At 40.0% G+C, this 21,913-nt stretch overlaps 3 protein-coding genes across 4 annotated transcripts in view; 2 read left to right on the top strand and 1 right to left on the bottom strand.

The window, feature by feature from the left end:
• Nucleotides 1-1,923, top strand: part of myh9a (myosin, heavy chain 9a, non-muscle) — a 34,176-nt gene extending 32,253 nt beyond the window's left edge. Inside the window, exons 42-43 of the mRNA XM_051946104.1 lie at nt 335-507; nt 961-1,923. Coding sequence (XP_051802064.1) covers nt 335-507; nt 961-1,069 — 282 coding nt within the window. The 3' untranslated portion in view covers nt 1,070-1,923. The remainder of the gene's footprint in view (nt 1-334; nt 508-960) is intronic.
• A 2,686-nt stretch (nt 1,924-4,609) lies between these two features.
• Nucleotides 4,610-15,824, top strand: slc25a38b (solute carrier family 25 member 38b). 2 transcript variants are annotated; one of them, XM_022206797.2, is made up of 8 exons: nt 4,610-5,198; nt 5,518-5,606; nt 7,962-8,086; nt 8,613-8,697; nt 9,090-9,269; nt 10,481-10,649; nt 12,028-12,191; nt 12,312-15,824. In XM_022206797.2, the coding sequence occupies exons 2-8, from the start codon at nt 5,592-5,594 to the stop codon at nt 12,432-12,434; spliced, it is 861 nt and encodes a 286-aa protein (XP_022062489.1). In that variant the 5' UTR covers nt 4,610-5,198; nt 5,518-5,591; the 3' UTR covers nt 12,435-15,824. The 2 variants fall into 2 exon arrangements, with proteins under 2 accessions (XP_022062489.1, XP_022062488.1); XM_022206796.2 differs by lacking the exons at nt 4,610-5,198; nt 5,518-5,606 and adding an exon at nt 6,684-7,027.
• A 1,042-nt stretch (nt 15,825-16,866) lies between these two features.
• Nucleotides 16,867-17,205, bottom strand: LOC127533310 (dromaiocalcin-1-like). The gene has a single exon (XM_051945954.1). The coding sequence runs from the start codon at nt 17,203-17,205 to the stop codon at nt 16,867-16,869; it is 339 nt and encodes a 112-aa protein (XP_051801914.1).
• Nucleotides 17,206-21,913: the final 4,708 nt, after the last annotated feature.

Genomic DNA, 21,913 nt, shown 5'->3' with positions numbered 1-21,913 from the left:
TCTTCCTGAGCGGGTCGTGGACAGCAGCCTCTCAGATGCATTAAAAGCTACAGACACTAAAACAGCCCAATTTAGAACAGGGCTGAAACAAGTGGCAGTCGGGATAAAAAATTTTTTACCATCTTTGCAGTATTTTGAATAATTGAAAGACACATTCTGGGGACATCAGACGTTTAATAAAATGGGGCACAATATGGGTCCTTTAAAAAGGAAAGAGAAGCGTCTTAGTGTGTAGTTTGATCCTGGCGTGAATCCTTGCTGATCTGCTTGTATTGTTCTTGGCACTCGCTTCTGGATCGATGTTCTTCACGCTAAACGAAACCCCTGTCTGCAGGCGGACAAGACAAACAGCCGGATGCGTCAGCTGAAGCGTCAGCTAGAGGAGACGGAGGAGGAGCTGACGAGAGCCAACGCCTACCGCAGGAAGCTGCAGAGGGAGCTGGAAGACGCCACTGAGTCAGCAGACGCCATGAACCGTGAAGTCAGCACTCTGAAGTCCAAACTCAGGTAGAGGAGACTCTCATTTATGTATCCAGAGGTCTGAGTGCATAGTAGTGCTATTTTCAAAATTAAGAGTAGGTTCAAGTTGAATTGCATCAGTTTTAAAGCAGAAAATGGCATATAATGTCTTCTGTGGCTCTGGGTGCATCTCTGTCAAGACAAGGCAGGGAAGGTGCACTGAAAAAGAAACTGCCTTGAGTTGCATTATGGGAAGTGAAGGAATCTTTTGGGGCTTGAGCTAATCCAGCAGCTAAATGTCAAAGCAGCAGCAGATGAGGTATCCTGCCTGAAACTGCATAAGAGTCCCTGAAGTGCAGCACTAAATCACTGACAACTACAAACGCAGTTGTAGTCTTGTAGCCTTCATTCATTGTTCAATAACTCTGTGTGTGTCGTCTTTTCTGCTTGTGTGCAGTATTTGTACTGCCCCTGACTGTGCCTAAATGATTTGTTTTAAAGACGTGGAGATTTACCTTACAACATGCGACGCGCCTTGAATCGCACCGGCCTGGACAGCGATGAGGACGGAGATGTTGCAGCTGAGCCAACTGAGCCTGCAGCTGAGTGAAAGGAGGACGAAGAGAGCCAAGAGGAAAATATTTTAATGACCACGTGCAAATGCAGTGAAACGATCAAAGATTTAACCTTAATTTCCTTCGCATTTTTCCATTTAATGCATTTATATTTGGCCAAATCTTATTAGTCTCTGAATGTCCAGCAATATTTTTCTACTGAGGCTTCAGAAAATATTTTTCTTGGTCTATTTTTCTACTTAGGGGTATATTATGTCATAAAATATTGTTCTTGTATCAAGCACCATTGCAGTTAAGTTTTGCTTGAGGTTGATGTGCTGTTAGTTATTTGGAAAAACTCTGGTCATTTTATGCTTGTTTTGCACACAAATGTGTTTGTTTTTTTTTTTTTTTCCTGGGAGTTTTGATGCAGTTACAAACAGTAGTTTACATTTCTGGTGTCAGTATGACTCTGTACTGTATGTGTTTTTGTTTTTTTAACTTTCACTTTATTACCTCAACCAATATTGCACAATGCCAACTAACAAAACACACAATATTGGGGAAAATATTCCATTCTTCACGGGGTTTAGGTAAAATGCAGAAACATCGGTGAAAGTGTTGGTACAGATGTTGTTCGATCGTCTGACAGCTTGGTTGATGCATCCTCCCTCTGGTTTTACACTTTAATAATTACTGGTGGTGGGTCATCATGGGATAGTTCACTGCGCTTTGCTTTTCACAGCAGAAGGTGTTTGTATCGCTGCATTAGTCTCCAAAGGTTAAATCCGGTATGTTTTAGGCAAATATTATACCCTGCCACTGTATTAAAGTGTCATTGATGCCAACCTTGCAAGGCTACTTCTCTATTTTATAAAATGCCTTAATGCAATAAATATTATAAAATGCATTTGACTGCCTCGTCTCTTGTGTCGGTTTGAGAAGTTGTGGACTTAAAGGAGAGGGTGCTTGTTTTTTTTTTTTTTTTTTTTTTTTTTTTTTGGTGTTCTTGGCTTGCTATGATTTGCTGGGGGAAAAAAAACTCTTAAAATTAGCAAGAAATGGTGTCACCACAGCATGAGTAATAGTCTGAGAATGGCCAGCCCTTGAACACTGTTTGACTCATTCCTCAAGTCTTTATACTGGGTTTTGAAAAGAAAATCTTCCCTCGAGCAATTTCAGTGGACGTAATGGAGGACAAAACCTGTTTGAGATCAACAAGTCTCAAAACGTACGTCATGACTGTTGTGATTCATAGTCATTCCCAAAACTGAGTGAATGAATGATGTGAGTGTGCAGGTATGAGGTAGTGATCGGTGGATTAACTGCCGGCCTGCAGGTGATTTGTTTCTGGCCAATGGCAGCAGATTACGAAAGGAGCCAAGATACAGAGTCAGTCACTTCTGTCTCCTCCCAGTCAGTTACATCCATATTCAGTCTGACTAGCCTGGGCTTTTATGTGGAGTTCATCAGGGTGGGAAGCAATTTCTTCTGACATTTTTGTTTGATTTTAGTTACAATATCCTGTTTGTCTCCTCGATATAACTAAGTTATCTAGGCCTTTGTCCACCCTAAATTTTAATCAGCCTCATCAGACCTGAGCCAATGTCAAAAAACACTCTGATCCTCAAATCTCAGATTTCTGTGGCTGGTGTGACTGGGAGAAGATAAGTCACTTTCAATTTGTGTCTTGGTCACTCAAACACACAGTTTGTTGCTGTAAATTATTTTAGTAGCTAAAATATTCCTTCTTTGTCTTTCTATTTTTCCAAATTGTACTGAGTGAATGATCCTTAACCCTTAGATTCATGAGTGATTAAACCCTACACTCTTCCATATGTGAGTCAAAAATGACCCGTATAATAACCAATGTGTTTTTATACCATTTTGGTTGAAAAGAAAAATTTGCATTGTTATATTTTTGTCCACACAAGAACAATTTCATGCTTGCAATATGTCTATTTTTCACTTTATAACAGATTTTGAGCATCTTGATAATTGAAAAAAGAATATTACACAGAACAGCAATAGAAGAGCGTAAACATCCATTTTGTTAAACATTTTTCCACTCTTTTCCTCCAGCTGTTGCTGCTCTCTGTCCCTCTGAGTTTGTGCACTTTATTACCTCTTGTATGATATTATCGGTGATAAAAACCTTAGAGTAATAATACAAATATTACATTTTCTTTTTAAGTATGAAAGGGAACTTAAAACTTTAAATAGAATGATATCAAAAACATATTTTTGAGGAATAGCTGGAATGTGAAATTATAAAAACATTTCACTGCAAAGATATTGCAAGAAAATGACCACATTGTGTCATTTTTGACCCACTTATGCATCAAAGTATTAATGAAGATTGCCTGTCCTCACCCTAATTACTTTAAAAGCCAGACTACTTCACAGAATGTTATACTAGATAGAGAAAAGCTGAAGTGAGCTTCCAATTCTGCATCTCAGGGAAAAGTTAAGGGAAGCAACAGATTTAGTTTTTTCCACATTGCAATATATAAACTGCATTAAAAGTTTGCGTTAAACTTTTAATGCTTGGAAACACAGTTTTCAATTTGAGAAATCGTTATTCTAGTTGTAAAATCTAAACTAAAATTGAGATTTCGCTACTTTTTTCAATTCTGGACCACATTAAAACAAAAATATGGTCGATTTGTGAAATCTGTCTCATCTGTACATAGTTGTTTGAGACCTGGACCTGGGTTAATGTGGTCTACATGCAAAAAAGAAGAAAAAGCAGTGAAATCTCCCCTTTTTGCATTTTTTTAAACAAATGAATAAAGGTTTCACAAATCAGACATTGTGCTTTCAAGAATCTTTAGCCTCTCTGTAAAAATCGCTTCCAGATTTGAGTAATCTTTATATAGCTGTTTGAGATCAATACTTGGTCTGCATGTGGGGTGAAAAACGTTATGTATTTTTATTGAATAAAGTTTTCAAAAACTGTATTTTACTCTTTAGTCTCTCTGCCATAATCTAGACCAAATTCAATCTGTCTGTTGATATTTTTTTTTTATCTACACCTGGTACGATATGGTCCAGATACAAAAAAAAAGCACAGAAATAAAAGTTTCACAAATCAAAGACCGTTTTATCTCAGATTTGACCTTATATGGTTGTTTTAATTCCCATCCTGGTCTGAAACAGTTAAATTACCCCGTGTTGCCAATACATAAATAAAATAAAGTAATATCTATATGAAGAGTTAATTTGCAAAAACAGATAACTTCCTTTTTTAAATAAATTTACAGAAACTTATTTTTTAATGTTTACTTGAGATAATAATAATTATTTCTTGTATTTCTTGTATTTTCTACTGAGTCAAATCCACTCAACTTCAGTGTGATTATCTCAAGCAAACAATAAAAAGAAGTTTTCTGAAAATTTATAAAAAATGGAGTTATCTGTTTTTTGCAAATAAACGCTTCATATATTTATAGATGGGTTTCAGACAGCAATAAGAGTTTATTAAACCTATCCACTTGTATCTAATTAAACTGTAGATTACAAAAAAAATCCGTGTTTCTTTGCAATTTGTTGGTCGACAGCGCCACCCTGTAGTCAATATCAGAAGTGCACCGCTTCACACTGCATACATGCTGGTTCAGTTTCTACTAAATAAACTAAAACAGCACAATGTTTTCCATATTGTAGATACCTGAAGCCTTGTGCAGATACAGATACAGATGCATTGACCTGATGCCATATCTGACCACACACAGCGGTGCATCGTCAGTCGATGAGATGCTGTCAGATCGCGTTGCTCGAGACGCTGCCCTGAGCTGAACTTATAGCGAGATGCTAACAGCCACAGCAGCCCCGGCAAGTAGCACCCCGCTAGCTAGATACTGCTTACTTCAGATTAAAATTTTACTTAAAAGAAAAAAAACAAAATTTTAGAGCACGATTCGTGCTTGAACACATTTCCGTTAACAATGTGTTATTTTAACTGAGCGGCAATTTAAAGTTAAGTAACTTAGTGAAGTGAGCTAGCTAACGTTAGCTAACTAGCATTGCCAGAAAGTTCAGTGTTGCTGGACAATTCAGGGTTTAGTAACGTTCCCATGTTGGGAAACGTTCTCAGACGGTCGCAGTAAATATAAAACATGGAGTCTGTGAAGCTAGCAGGGGCGACCATCACCTCCACCGGCCCCTAACACACTTCAACATCAGGTAAGAGGAGCTAGCATGCTAAGCTAGCTTGCTAGCAATGTGTCACGCAGACTTCTTCTGCATGGAGCATATCTGGAACCAGCTAATTGACAGGTTTTAGGGCTTTTTGTTTTTATCCCGTTACTTGTCGATAGTTGTCTGAATTAGAGACAGCTGGTTTGTGAAGGTTAACATGCCCTCAGAGGCTAATGTCATACTAACTTCATCTCTGACAGCTAACTAGCTAACTTGGCTCGCTGCTACCGGCGAGACCTTGCAAGCGACCTCATTCTTGAGAAATGTGACTCATGGCTGTCGTCTCGATTGTCCCATTTTTAAGAAACGTTGGCAGAACCAAACAAGACGGCAGCAGGAGAGAAGCTGGACCGGTCCAGCTCAGCATCCAGCTCAAAGATGGAGTTAGCAGCGGTGAGTGATGCCACCAGACAGACAGTAACTGAGTGTGACAGGAGATTAAGTAAACACTTCTCATCTTATCTGATAGAAACATAACATTGTGAGTGGAGATGGTCCTGTGTGTTCAGTCAGCTGTGTAAGTGCTTGTCAGGTATTCTACAATGTGTGTAATGTTATGATACTGTATATTGTGAGAGAAATTATTCAGGAACTGCAATTGTAGATAAAGTAGCCCAAATGGGATTGTCAGTTTCTCTCAGTTCCAGTGGATAACATACATTTCAGATCAAAAAACGTGAATACACAATCAAAATCATATTGAATACAATGTTGCTCATTGACCTGCAACATTACCTAAATTAGAATGTACATGCAGATATATTCGAGGGATTTTTAGTATGGCATAAATAGTGTGTGAATTCTCTGACAGTGGAGACATTTACATCAAATCACAGAATTCATTTTCATATTTCTAATTTGCAATGATGACCTGGCAAGAGACCCCAGCAGGATGAAAGATAACAAATAAACAATATATATACAAAAAAGGACGCACAAGTTTTTAAGCAGAAATTCAAAACACCTTAAACTAAAGCTAGCAATTCAGTGAAAACAGTCAGCATATGCAGCGGTCAGCTAGGGTCTGCTGCAACTTCTGCTTAAACATGTAAAGTAATAGAAGTGATGACAGTTTCAGAGATTTTTGGAGGGAATTCCAGTCAATCGCTGCAGCAAAATGAAAGGAATTCTGGCCAAACACACTATTTATGAGTGAACCTCTCTCCTGGCAATAGTAATGAGGAAGCAAAATGTGTAGAAAAATTGTGTTTGTATTGCCGCCTCAAAGGGATGCATGATTGTAACAGATTTTTGGATGGCTGCTTAACAGCTAGTGCAAATAGACCCCTACTCCATACATTATCTGTGACCCACATTTAAAGTCCACACACACACACACACACACACACACACACACACACACACACACACACACACACACACACACACACACACACACACACACACACACACACAACACTTCATGACTCATAGCCATTTGACAAAGGCACAGTTTTGCAGTGAGCTCCACAGAAGAGGGGGAGCAAAATACAGATGTGTGAGTGTGTCTCTGAAAGATAAAGATAGAAGCTCCATAGAAAAACGCAGGCTGGATTAAGCTTCTGCTTTGGCTCCGAAAATCGGGGGGGAGGGAGGACGAGAGGTAGGAGAAAACCATTGTGGGTCGGCAAGTGAGGAAGAGAGATAGTGGTTGGAGAGAGAGAGAGAGAGAAGGAAGGTTAGTGAGAGAGATGGAGATTTATTTTGTAATATGCTGTTTGTAACAGCAGCATCACAGAGACAGGAAGGTGAAAGAGGGCAAAATGCAGGAAAAACAGGACTCTCAGAACCGAGCCCCGGGCAGCCTGGGGAAGGTAGGAGTGTGTGTGTGTGTGTGTGTGTGTGTGTGTGTGTGTGTGTGTGTGTGTGTGTGTGTGTGTGTGTGTGTGTGTGTGTGTGTGTGTGTGTGTGTGTGTGTGTGTGTGTGTGTGTGTGTGTGTGTGTGTGTGTGCGCAAAAGCAACATATACTATAGCTGAATGTTTATAGCAGGCTGCTGATGCGTGGTTTGTTGCTGTAAATTGCGGTTTTTGCATTATGATGGGCATTTTTCCCGGTTTGTATGTTATTCTGTGTAAATGTTTACCTTCAAATGCAGCTAAATTTAGTGTCTGTGTGCCTGTTTGTCCATGAGCCATGTAGCCACGGATAATGTTGACTCTCAGCTTAATTCTACACAACAGCCCTGTGTGTGTGTGTGTGTGTGTGTACGTGTGCGTGTGTGTGCGTGAGAACTGTCTCTACACATCTCCATCATCTCCACTGTGTAGAAACCTGGTTTCCGCTTCAGGGTTGCATATTACAACCGAAATGTCACACAAGCATATCATGTTTATATATTTTTATGTAACTTGTTTTGTTTTTTTTATTCTAGGACATGTTTTTTGTTGTTGTGTCAACATTTTTTCATGCACAGTTCTTTGGATATCAACAAGAGGTGGCCAAAGCTGAGAATGATGTGCAGTGGCACATTTTTCACGCCTTTTACACTGTGATTAATCCTTTACATTTCTCTCTGCCTTATCCCTTTTCTCTGTCTGGCTCCTTCTGTGTCTCTCCTCTATGTTCATAATTGCAATTTCTCTCTACATCCCACCATCTCTTCATTCCTGTGTTCTGTCGCCATTTCTTTCCCCTGTCGCTTCTCTCCCTCGTCTCTTTGGCATTTCCCTCATCCTGTCCTCCTTTTCATCCCTCGGTCGGTCTGTCTCCTCCATCGTCGCTCTGTCTCTCTGTCTCTCGTCCTCAGGCTCACCCAGCTCTCAAAGCCTTTATGTGTGGCTCTCTCAGCGGCACCTGCTCAACGCTGCTCTTCCAGCCTTTGGATCTGATCAAGACACGACTGCAGACCCTGCAGAACAATGCCAAGCCGGGGTTTGTGTTTGCACACTACTCACAGACACATGCGTGTGAACATGAACATGAACTGTCTTAACGTTTCACGTGCGTGTCATCAGACACATGTACATAAGCATGCCTCTGGTGTTATCTTCCTTTAGCTCCCCCTTTTTCTGACTTTAACCCACACAGACAAGCACGGGAGATAAGAGCACACACACACACACACACACACACACACACGCACACAGAGCATGGCAGGGCAAAATTTGCTGGCAGTGTTAGCCTGAATGTGTTGTTATGACCCATATAGGACAATTAGTCACACCAGCACCATGTTGTCATACTGTCAGCCTGCTAGCTTTGCAATTACCACCACCGAGGATGGAAACGGAAAGTGTTTTTTATTTTAAATGTTGCACGTGTGCGGCCTGTATTTAGTTCAAAGCTCAAGAGGATAATTTTCAAACCAATTATTCGCCACAGTCATTGAACGTTTGTTTTTTTTGCATATTTACACAGTTAAATATGTTTATGAACATGCCAAAATTTCTTCTTGCAGTGCACCCAAGGTGGGGATGTTTACCGTTTTTATCAGTATTATCAGGACAGAGAAGTTCTTCAGTCTGTGGAAGGGAGTTTCACCAGTGAGTAGCTGACCTTGTTTTTTATTTTCAATATTTACAATAAACCCAGCAGCTATTAGTCCTTTTACTGTGGCTACATGTAGGCAGTTGTCAGTGGGGGCATTTGTTCTCAAGCATCTGTCTTTCATTTCACATTAACATTTCCTCTCCGTCTTGCCCTAACAACAACCACACAAACACTTGGACAGTTGATGTCTGAGTTTCTGACTTTTAAAGGCCACATGAACACTTGAATAAGACCAAACTATTGACCATAGTCTAACAAACACTATGCATACTTTATGTGACTCACTCGGTTGGTAAAGTTAAAGCAAACTGTAACAGCATTGTGTTTAAAAATAAAAAGGCTGAATGTTGAGAGATGTTAAACACTGTTTTGTCCTCCTTGGCAGTCATTCGTGCGCTGCATCCCTGGGGTGGGTATCTACTTCAGCACCTTCTACTCCCTGAAGCAGCACTTCTTCCTGGACCGGGCGCCCAACGCTGGTGAGGCTGTTCTGCTTGGAGCTGGTGCCAGAGCTGTGGCTGGAGTCTGCATGCTACCGTTCACGGTCATCAAGACACGTTTTGAGGTGAATAATAGTTTCTCGACAGACTGACAGACTTCACTTAGAGCCCATCTGATCTCACGTGATACATGTGATTTGTAGATTAAAGAAAGTTAAGGTAATGTCATCAGCTTTGTTAACTGTAGGCAATAGCTGGTTATTATAAGTGCTTGTATTCAGACACGTAGTTATTTGTCTGTATTTTAAGATGTACACCATTTACAATACTGTTATGAGTAACTTTGTATAGTGACCTATCATCTTGGACTAATAGCCTTTTGGAGATAGGTTTTAAATATGTAATAATTAAGATTTTTTTTGAGGATAAATTTATGCTCTTTCCTTGTGTTTTCTTTCTATCCCCACTTTTTCTAGAGACATCATAAGAGACCTCTGGTTTATTTCTACCTGAGGGTTGTATTTCGAAGCAGCTTAACATAATCAGACCCCTCTGGCTCATTTCCTATTAATGTGACTGTTGTCGCTTTGTAGGTCATGCAAGCTTTTCACTTTACACCTCCGTTTGGAGAATCAGGAGAATGAGGAGTCACACAAGACAGCTTGAGATTGGCATTTTGTAGATGAATCTTAACATCAGCTCCCTGGAGCTTTCCAAACTGAATCATCACCATGAGACAACATACCTCTAAAAATGGTGGTTTTCCTGCACTCACTGGTCTGCTTCTGACTGAGAAGGAAAACCTTTGCTGCAAAGAGTGGAACCTCTTGATGTCCGACTTGGAAAACTCCATGTGTCAGTGAATGAGAATAATCCCAGCTGTGGAGGAAACAACTAATGGTTTTGTGGCTTTGATAAACATCACACCTGGAAAAAGAAGTTCAACACTGTTCAGTAACTTAAAGCTAATTACAGTTTGACAAAAGGCTATTCCACAAGACGTATTTCTGTCTTTACTTTCACACAAACTCAAAAACTTCATGTAAAAACTTGCTTCTTTTGAAAGCTGCAAGGAACTCATGTTATCTGTCACCTGGTAACTTTTGTTTCCTGAAATCTTTCTAACAGCGGCAAAGTCATTATGTGGCATAGAGCCACAGTAGCTACATTAATGGAAAATATGCCAGGTTCACATGAGCAAAAATTATCTTTTCATGACTAAAACAAACTGCATACACTTGATTGTTTTCACCCATTTCGGCATTTACTCCCATTGTCATAAAGGAACAGTATAAATGAATATATTTCATAATATGTTTCTGCGTGTCTTTTTCAGAGTGGCCGTTACAACTATGTGAGTGTGGCCGGGGCTCTGAGGAGTGTGTATGAGACGGAGGGAATCAGGGCTCTGTTCTCAGGACTGACTGCCACGCTTCTCCGAGACGCTCCATTCTCCGGCATCTATGTCATGTTTTATAGCCAGGCCAAGAGAGCGCTGCCTCAAGGTGAGAACACCACTAATCTGCAGCTCAAAATGGAGGTCATTACGCTGCGAAGTGCTACGGTGTTCACATCCAATGAGCCGAAGTTAGCAGACGTGTTCTTCTTCTTTATTTGTTTAACCTTTATTTTACCAGGAAGTCCTTTGAGATTAGAAATCTCTTTTCCAAAGGAGACCTGGCCAAGACAGCACAGCAATTCAGAGAATGCAAAATGTTAACAGTACATAAAAACAATTAAGACAATTCAGATACACTTATATAAATAACAAATATTGAAACGGGTTCAAACAAAAGCAGGAAAAAGAAAAAAACAGATCAGGAAAAGCAGTTACACACATGGATCACATTTTCCTCTGTCAAGTTTTTTAATTGTTTTACGGAGACAAAATCACTGAGCTTTAAAGTGTTTTGGAGGTTGTTCCATGACCAAGATGCATTATGGGAGAAAACTGCTCTGCCAAGCTCACAGTGAATCCTCGGTACCTGTAAGTGCAGCCATCTAGCAGAGTGAGAGTCATAGAAGTTCTTGATTGGGGAAAGAACTTCTACTACTGCATAATATTAACCTGTTAGTCCCTAGAGCCCAAGGACTAACAAATCTGCTCTTTCATTATCTTTTCTTAAAAAACTAGAAAACTACCAATCGACTCTTCTCGTGTCGAACGCTCTGATTGGCTGTTTAAATTTCTACTTTACATCCTGTACCCTTTACATATAAATAAAAGTCTGACAATAAAAATGGAATCAAATGTTTTTAAAAGTGTGATTTTTGCAGTCGAGCCCTGGAACTAAGAGGTTCCAGAGATATAGTCTTTTTATTTATTTTTTTCATTTTCGAGTAGGTGCCTCAAAAACAGGGCTCAGGGGACTAAAAGGTTAACTGAATTGTTTGAAGTGCTTGCACTGTACGTCTTCATGTGTGTACGTGGCCAACAAAGCAAAATGTGTTTCCACCCTCTTGATTTTATGTAGCCGGAAAAAAAAAACTTTAAATATTGCAGAAACACTTGGCTGAGTTGGAGTATTGATTTAAAAAAGCAGCTCAGTTTAGTAGAAACAAAAGCATTTAATAGTGACAAACGAAAACAAAAGGTCTGTGTGACCCTTGAAGGAGACTATAATGTTCCCTAAATACCTCACATGAAATGAATGCTGTAAACTTTTCCACACGTTTTCCCTTTCTTTGTCACGTGACTTGCTCTTTTGATTGCATCATTTGCCTCATTCTCCAACTGTGGAACAGCACCCAATCTGAGAATTTAAACCAGCTGTTTTTAGCTTTGATATTCATGTAACAGTACTAATTCACCACACATAATGTTTTCTGTGCTTTCCTTGTGATCTTGTACTTTGTCCTGATGTTTGTTTTTTCCTGTCTTAGAGGTGACTTCAGCAGCCTATGCCCCGCTGGTGAACTTCAGCTGTGGAGTAGTGGCAGGTGTCATGGCATCACTGGTCACGCAGCCTGCAGATGTAGTGAAAACCCACATTCAAGTCAGCCCGTCCCACTGGAGCACATCAGACGCTGTCCGCTACATCTACATGGTGTGTACCCACATGCTTGTTGAGAAACCGCTCTTGCGGTAGTGGAGTTTAAGGGTGTGTCATGGCTTTAACAGTAGTATAATGTTACCGTAATCTTTCCTGCTCTGTCCTCTCCTTCAGGAGCACGGCATGCGTGGGTTTTTTCGTGGGGCTGTGCCTAGGTCACTTCGACGCACTCTGATGGCTGCTATGGCTTGGACTGTTTATGAACAGCTGATGGCTCGAATGGGCCTCAAATCCTGAAGAACAAACCATGTGGAATTGCAAAAAAATGAGAGGGAATATAACGGGATTAAGAAGTATTTTTTTCACTGAAAACCTCTTGGAAGAAGAAAGGGGTGCAGAGGAGCTTATAGAGGCCATAAAGCAGCACTATGAAGATTTTGAACTGTGAAACCAGGTGGATAAATGTATGAAAGAAGAGTGAGGCTGCTGGGTGTGAGTGCGCACGTGGATTTTTTTTGTTTTCATTGGTATTTAAATGTGAAAAAGTGTCTGTCAGTAAGTCTGAGCTTGTGATGTTACACCTAACACACTGTTGTGCCAGTCTTGGACTGTAGTAACACTCCCTGCTGTGAGGTGAACTTTTTCCTCTTAAATATTTATGTTCGGGCAGAACAAAATATCACTACCAGGGCCAGTCACTCCTCTGGGCAGCACAGTTGCCTTTGACAGGCAAACAGGATACATCTGCTGAGATAACCAAAAACAAAGGCACTGCAGAGGTGGACAGAGGAGCTTGTGAAACTTGCATAAGATTGAGCAATGTCTGTTACTTGCTGATTGATAGTAATTGAAAAGCAGAGAACTTATATTTGGTTCAGGCTCAGACAATCTAAAGCACTCGTACAGCTGCATTACGGGAAGAAAATCTGGGCTAACTCCAGTCATCACAATAAAGCCTTTGTTGCTGCACTGCTCAAAACTATGCTAATTTACACTTTCTATAAAACTGTGGTGCATTTTGGCTCATCATAGTGGAACCATGTGTGCTTTTTTTCCCCCAGAAACAATGATAGTCACTTCTGAAGGAGATTCAGACCTCTGATGACAACTCACAGAGATCACGATTTTGTGGATTTTGTTTTTAGAATTTTGTAATTTGTTATTTTTGAAGGTTTGCCATTTTGAGTTACCCTGTGGAGTTTTGGCACTGACACCACTGCAAATTACTGGTTCTTATGAGTGGGTCCCAGTTTAGTTTGTTTTGTGCACACAGGAGCAACATAATACAGAGTAACTTGGTGCCAGATTTTAATTGTTTTCAGCATTTAAAGTCCCTCTGTGGTCATTGATTACACTCCTACAAACTCATCTTTATGCCAAGTTACGCATTTAGAGTTTTTTTCAATAAAAATAATTCCTTTGACATAACTCTGCACCATAATTTCCTCCAGAATGTGCAGATCTGTAGTCTCTACTCACCCCGTCCTCTTTTCTGCAGCTGTAGCACACCAGCTCACTCACAACTCTGCTCAAACAGTGTGAAACTACTTTATGCTCGTAATATTGAAGTATATCAGCCATACATATTCTTTTTTTTTTGTCTGCATATCTGCTCAAAAATGACACCAACCAGCCACAGTGTCATTACTTAAGCTGCATGCAATTTTTTTTCCTTATTTGCGATTGTGACCATCACCTGCCCTCATGGCAAATTAACCTATCATGTTTATTTCAAGCTGTTTCCTGCATTATGCCATTGAGGGCTGTGCACACCCAAGTGAAACATAAAACAAACACAGGACAGACAAAAAGTGAAGCATAGACAGTGTTCTGAGAGAAAAGGTGAATTCTATTTATTTGTGCTCTTTAATTCACACCTTTGAAACCAGTTACAAATCTAAGACCCTTCACAAACACCAGATACGACAAAATCCCAACAGGATCAATCAGGATGGAAGTTGTCAGGAGACCACAGGAAGGATAGATGAAGCAGAGTGAGATCCACAGACACTAACCCAGCAACCTCCACTGACTCAGCGACCGGAGGAACACACTCTATTGAGTTTTGGTAGGTGCCGGTGTGGTGGATCTGGCATGCATGAAAACCTCCACCAAAAGGAGGGAGCTGTCTCCTCCAGCGCCAAGGAGGTCCACACAGCCATACATATTCGAAGTTGGGATTGAATCCGAGTTGTGAAACCTTGGCTATCTGAAACCATATGTTTGAAATCATCATTGTTACACTGCAGCCATTTCTTTGACTGCGTTTGTTTTGCTCATATGTTTTCGAACTTATAAAATATGGACATTTTTACAAAGTATCAACCAACAACAACATATGATTTTCACTGGAAGGGGTCTTTAGATTTGTCAGATATTCCACTGAGCATGATTTTTAAGGAGGGTATTGATTTTGTGAGAAACACTGAATGTAAGCATAACTTTGTATTTACAAGAAAACTCCAAAGGGCACCTTTAACAGCAATACAGTTTGCTTTGTTTCCCAAGTTCAAATAAGCACTTTCATAAGTTGACCTTTTTTCTCTACAAATTAAGTACATATTTTGACGACAGGGTGACATTGAAATCCTTCAAATATTCCTTATTTTGTTATCGCCTGTCATAATACAGAATTTCCAGAATAATGCACGTGCAAGTGAAGCATTGCTTAATCATTGTGCTGACAAAAGTTATACAGAGTCCGTCTCGGTGCTGGAGCTGTGGATCTTGTCATTTTGTCGCCTTTCTCTGGCTCTGTAAATAATGTACTTATTACAGGATTATTGGCTGGTACAAAAAAGGCCACATTTTTCTGTTGTTTGTAGAGTGTATCTGTCTGCATAGATATTATTTATTGTTGTTGATACAAAAAAGAGGTCATACATTGAAAAGTAATTAATATGTGTGAGTGTTTGGAGAGAAAATGCCAAATGGAAGATCTCATTAGAGGAAGGAAGAGATGGACCTGGATCAAAATGCATCAGTGTGCACCCACCGAGTGCCAAGTTGTTGAGAAATGTTGGTTGTCTTGACAGAAAGTTCACTAATGCACAGTGTGATCTGTGATAAGGATGTAAGGACTACAGATGGAAATTAGCATGATGCTAAGTCTGGTGCAGCCACCTTTTTAATGTAACTGCTCGCTGTCTTTTTTTAAATAAACTGAATCTGAATCTGATGGAAGCAAAAGGTTGGCAAACTTAAGCAAAAAGAAACACTTGAAATCAGAATGCCAGTTTTGCCGCATAAGTGTTTTTATTCAGGCTTTGTTTCAGATAAAATGACAGTTTAACATAATAGCAGTTCAATTACGGTGAAGGTTACAGCACATAGTGAGGCGTTGCTGTCTCTGAGTGGAGGCATATGTATGACTAAGCAGTTTCTTTTTCTTTTCTTTTTCTTTTTACAGGCCTGGTGAACGTTAGTGGAGTGTTAATTTCTGAAAGCGTCAGTGTTTGCTGTGTAACACAAACTGTGTATCTAACAACACCCTCCATGTGCCATAATTCACACCTCAAAGTTAGACCTCGTCAGTTATCGTCACCATCTTATCACTTCTGTCGTGACTGTACTGCATTTGGTCTGTTAGTGTAGATGTTTGGTCTGTGCATGTGTTTGCTCAGACAGATGCTGTGCCTGCCTGGTTTTTAAGGTCAATAAAAATTTTCCTCTTTTTAGTTTTCAAAATATGATTTTGGCTTTTTGTTATTAGGAATCCAAAGACGATGGTGTGTACATGAATGAGTGCCACATTCTGTATACTAAGTGGCAACTATTGCTACTAAACATACTCAGAGAGACTCGATATGTGACTGTTGCACCGCTAAAACCAACAATTGTAAGCTTGGTAATAAATACAACATCCACCATACTAGTTTGACTATTCTAAGCATTCGTTTCTTGTCACAAGTTGTGGTAACAGGCGTTAAAAGACGAATCAGGGTTGCTGTCATTATGTGGTAAAATTAATCTGGTAAGTAAACTGAGTAAGTTTAGAAAAATGTCACAAAACTAAAAATCAAAGTACACTTTAAATAAACTACAGCAGAGTAAGAAAAGAGTAAAAAGGGTTCAAAGCAAAGATGACATGTTTTTTTTAATAAATAAATGACCTGTAATTATATATATATATATATATATATATATATATATATTTTTTTTTTTTTTTAAATTAAATTCAACACCAGTTCACCACACATTAGATAAAAGTCAGTAAATGTCAGTTGGAAATAGTGAGGAGGACAGTATGTGTAATATCTGCATGTTTTTGCTGCTTCCTACTGTGCTTTCAAAGTTAGACTTTAAAAATTTCAACTGATGGAAATATGTTCAGTTGGATTTGGTTTTTCTATCACTCCTGTAAATTATATTCCTTCCTCACCCATTCTGGTACATATTTAGTTTGTTCAAATGACATATTGTCTCTTGTCTTGTAATAGGGCATCAGATTCTCAAGGTGCAGCTATTTTAATTGTAATTTCAGCACAGTTTACAAGTTTCAGTGAATTGTAGAGATCGTCTATGGTTTTGCAGTAAAATAAAAAAACTAATAAAAATCTTAGCAGACTATGAATGCCACAATACAGGTCAGTGTGAATATAATGTTGCTATTGCAAATTCCAAAACAACTGTATATAACATTATTTACTACTGATATTAACTCTATCTGGATAGCTGCACTACTTTACACACATTTCCTATTATTGTACAGCTTCTTGCGTTCTCACACTCAGATGCAGATGAACTTGAGTTTTTCCAGGCAGTCCCTCTCTTCCCAGAGTCCATCTTCGGTTAGAGCTCCACAGCGATTCAACACTGGGCACGTCGTATCCCTGTTTTGGGACCAGGCGGTGTACACCAGAGGGTCGCCATTCACCCACAGCCAGAGGTCTCCCAGGTAACGCAGACCGATCCACACCGTCTCAGTGATTTTGTGGCGCCTCAAATGGTCTAGGGCCAGTTGGACCTCGGTCTTGGAGAGCAGGCTGGTGAGATCAGTGTAACTCTCTCTGCAGTGCTCCACAGCCTCTTCCCAGGACTTCTTCTCCTGCTCCACCTTCAGACTCATGCAGAAGAAGTTCTGTTGAGTGTTGCTTGGCTGAAGAATCCATCTATTACTGGTCCAGTAGGCCTTTGACTCACCTCCAACATTTGATAAAGACAAGTTTTGATTTACCCAGTTATTAGAGGAGAGTGTACTTATTCCTGAAAATGTGATGGTAGCGATGGTGGTGGAAGTGGGAGTAGTGGTGGTGGTAGTGGGAGTAGTAGTGGTGGTGAGAGTACCACCACTACCACCAGCGGCAGCTCTGGTGGGAGTAGTGCTAGTGGTGGTGAGAGTACCACCACTACCACCAGCGGCAGCTCTGGTGGGAGTAGTGCTGGTGGTAGTGGTGGGAGTAGTGGTGATAGTTGTGGTGGTGGTGGTGGGAGTAGTGGTGGTGAGTTCTCTGTAGTAACCGATCCATCCTGAATTGTGGCCACCGACAGACCTTCTGAACGCCTCCTCTTCCCATTTGTTGCTGATGGGTGGAAGGTCAGTGTGAAACGTCTTGCAAAAGTTCTCAGCTGAATTCCAGTCAAGCTGCATTTTGAAAAAGATGTATTTTTCAGACAAACTGCATGCACTTGTAAGAATAAGCACCCTGAAGACGATCTTCTCCATCCTGGTTCAGTCTCTCTTTGGGAGGAATGAGATGGGGTTTCGTTCCCTTCCTTTCAGACTGAGCGTGTAACAGAGGAAAGGTTTGCATACACTCAAATAAGACCTATGAATAATTAAACAGTGTCAAACAATAAGCAAATGTAAGCGTTTGAAGATTTTTTTTAAAGGCTGTGCTGTCTTATTTACTTTGGGAGACAAACTAATCAGAATAAAGAAATATACAGAAATGATTTGGACTGTGGCTTATTTTGCATTAGTGTGCACTTGAGAGCACAGTCTTTGACTTATTTGTTCACTGAGGAACAGACTTGATCCTCGCAGCGTGCACAATGTTTGGAGGCTAAAGATAAACAGAGGTGTCGAGGTTAGATTTTAGAATGAGAGAGTGAGGTGACACAAATAACACACTCAGGGTTTCAAGCAACAGGCAGTAAGTATTTGGATAAGTTGCATAACCAAATTAAAACAAATAAAGTGCTGCACATGCAAGAGTATGTTTACAGTAGAGTGTAAATGTTGCTTTTGCCACTTTAGACATTTGAATTCAAAGAATGGACAAACACGAAAATGACACAAAGGTCAGGACTCTTTTCAACTTTCATTTCACTCTATTTACATGCAAACAGCATATCAATGCCCCACACCTGTCTTTTTTGGTGAATATTGATTGAGCTGATCATGTTTAATCTGGGTCTGAAGTAACACTAGTTTTTGAGTTAGAAATTCTTAAGGAGGTTTGGGGTCACTCCAATTTTAACAATTTTCTTTGCACCAATCTGGAGAAATGTTTAAAGTGCCATAACTTGAAACATACTGTAATATTGCTGGAGTCCTGAATTTCTGCAGGCTCACTGATATGTGCATGTGGTCTTCAATGGTGCAACCCTGCCTTGATAGAGGAATGCAAACCAACGATGTGATGGTGCAAGTTTTGTCAAAATATTTCAGTGTTTGTCTGCTTTGACGTTCTATTAACCTTTACTTTTCACTCTAAGAGGATGTTTTTCCCCCAATGATTGGCACCAATAGAATCTTCATAAATGTAGGGTTTGGTGTCATTCAGATGAATACTAAAATACTGAAATTACATTTTTTGCATTTATGGCCAATATTAAGATAATCATTGAGCATCCATCAGTGGAGTTATACAATATTGTGACTGGGCTAAAAGAACAATTATGGTTTTCTAACAATAAAAGTGGTACCACAACTTAATGTTCAATGTTCAGTTGAACATATTACATTTGTTTTATGCATGACCTCCCCTCTTTTTAGGAATGTTATTTAACTTTTTTTTGTGACCAAACATTTTGCACACATTTTACTTACTGACAAACATGTGATGATCACTTTTTAAACAAATTTGGTGCAATGAGGTGGAATGACCCACATAGATATTTGGCTTTTTTAAATTCTGTGCACATATTCAAACCTCTGTTCACTGTTCTTTTAGTATACAATTGTGTCTTCTAGCTATGGGCATTTAGTTTGCAGTGTTTGTCAACATTAAAAATGGCGACTTTAAGTTCATGACGAAAGGTAGACACATCCTCAGTACATGTGTGGGTGGTTTTTAATAATTATGCTGATATTCTTTTTTTATAGTTATTTTGGCCTTTATTACAGTTGAAAGTGGAGAGAGACTTAAAACATGGGGAGAAGAGTGGGGGAAGGACATGCAGCAAATGGCCAGGTAGTATAGTCTCTGTTTATTGGTCGCCTGCTCAACCAGCTGAGCTACCGGGTTGCCCAAACTGCTGATATTCTTGTTGAATTGTGTGCAAATATCTGCTGATGCTCTGTGGACACATCATCAGTGACTCATCAGGTGTTTTGTGTATTTCGACATCAAACACTTTCCTTCTGATGACCCAGCAGGGGTTGATCAGGCCTCAGCTTGTGTCCACATAATTAACTGCTCTCCTCTTTTGAGTCATCTTGAGGCTTTCTCTGCTGCCTTGCTGCTCTCCTCCTGTCCCCTTCAATTCCGAGCTGGTTGAAGGCTCTGCTTAAGAAACAGGCTGTAAATCCTCTGCATCCTCCCTCCACTGGGAGACTCCTTGTCCTACATCCAACCTGCTGGCAGTTGCTGATGAGTCTTGTATACTTAGAGAGCTTCCTTTCAAAGGCCTTTTCCAAAATATCTCCCCCATAGGACTGCTAGCTCCAGCAGCACAGCTTCTTTGGTGGACTGTGACAACCGAAACAACATCTGTCGGCAGGGTGGTGGCGACTATGTGGTTGAGGAACTTCAGCTGATTTCTAAGGTCCACCAGTAGCTGTCAGTCTTGTGCAGATGTTCTTTTTGTAGTTTTTGGTGGGTTTTGGCTGATTCCTAGTTCTGATAAAGGCCTACGTGGTCGGTCAACCAAGCAGAAGAAAACCAATAAACCAATAAAGGCATTGAGAGAGCATAGTACTCTGCTAAGACTGTTCATTCCCCCACATGGCATTGTTAGAAATGCTGCATTTGTTTATTAGTCATTCATGATGAGAAAATCATGGCGACATAGAATGTGGCCATTTAATATAGATGTACCCACAAACACAATGAAGTTGCACTGAGCACAGGTTTGTGTTATGTATGTGTACATTACGTACGGATACCAAATTGCATCATCTCAATATGTAGCAGGCGGCGGAAATGGTGGGACTCGGAAACACCCCCACAATTTAATCACATGTTCCTTGTATCATTTCTGACGAATAAATCCTGATAAGTCTGCAGTGGTCGATTGGTAGTAGGATCGCAATCATGTGATCATCAGCAAGCAGCTGACGTAGTGTTCAGTTGTTGTCATAGTTACAGTGATGCCATTTCACAATAATACAGAAATTGTTAACAAATCAGTGGATCCACACTCTAAGCAGCATCACTGCCATAATTTAATCAGGTGTTCTTTGTGTCATTTCTGACCTTCCCTGAAATTTTCATACAGATCTGTTAATCTGCTTTTGAGTAATGTTGCTAACAGACAGACAGACAGACAAACAGACAAACGTACACAGATCGTCACCTAACTCCGCTGCATTCCATGGCAGAGTAATGAAATTGAATTGAATTGAACTGAAGCTCACTTTGCTCTCAACCAAGTTCTCCCATCTTCGTCCAAGCCCCCTGTTGCTTCATTCCCACCACTTTGCAGGTTAAAAATAAGAGTGACATTACAAAGGGTCCTTGCCTTCTTCAAAAAGTCTGGTGAGATCTCCAGCTACAAACATGTGGGTGAGTAACCTTCCACCGGCAGCTTTTAAATTACCATTGGATCAATTCAAAATTTTTGAAATAATGTCACATGAAAATACACCATCTTCCCCTGACAACCCTAAAATGTCTTATCAACTAAGTACAGGAACCAAGTCTGTTAGCTTGCAGGGTGGGGCTTTTAGTATTATTTTCCTTCCTCAGAATCGGTTTGTGACTTGAACGTGTGTGGCTGAGTTACTGCAACATTATAACTTGTCATTGTGTTCAGTAATTTTACAGATTTTGAGCTGGCTAGTGGGTGAGCTGGTGTGCTCAAGGGAAAGGATGAGTGGAAAGACAGACAGGAACTTCATAGATACTCCAGTGAAACCAACAATGTTAAGTCAGATCTGAGGCATTTCAAGGAAAATGGAACTTTGATACAGAGTTTTTAGGGATCTAATCAATCACCTGACCTAAATCTGATGGATTTTACCTTTACATGTGGCCCAGAGGTGATATACCTCTCTTTTCATGGTTCTAAGGTGCAATTTTCATGTGTTATAAGTAAATGTCACACACTACAGTAGTCTTATGTGACTGCTGTTTGTGTTAACTCTGCTGTGCTGCCAGTCGTTGTGGTTAAATAATAATGTAGGGATCCAGTCTGCTCTGAAGCATTTTCTTTAAGTGTGGATCAAAATTGTGGTCTATTTGCTATCTAACATGACTGGAAACATGTTTTCTGTTTGGTTCTCCCCTCTTTTATCTGTCTCACTAAACTTATAGTGCAGGGAAAGTGGCCTCGATGTCCAGAGGTCTGGTAATGAGGGAGGAGGATGTGCTGATGGTCCTGGCAGTAGAAACCCACTTCGGAGGAACCAACATAGGCTTCTACATGAAGCACTACGTCTACAAGTAGGA

The sequence above is a fragment of the Acanthochromis polyacanthus genome, chromosome 3 (assembly GCF_021347895.1).
Source record: "Acanthochromis polyacanthus isolate Apoly-LR-REF ecotype Palm Island chromosome 3, KAUST_Apoly_ChrSc, whole genome shotgun sequence".
Taxonomy (NCBI): Eukaryota; Metazoa; Chordata; class Actinopteri; family Pomacentridae; genus Acanthochromis; species Acanthochromis polyacanthus.
This window is presented reverse-complemented; position numbering and strand designations above follow the sequence as displayed.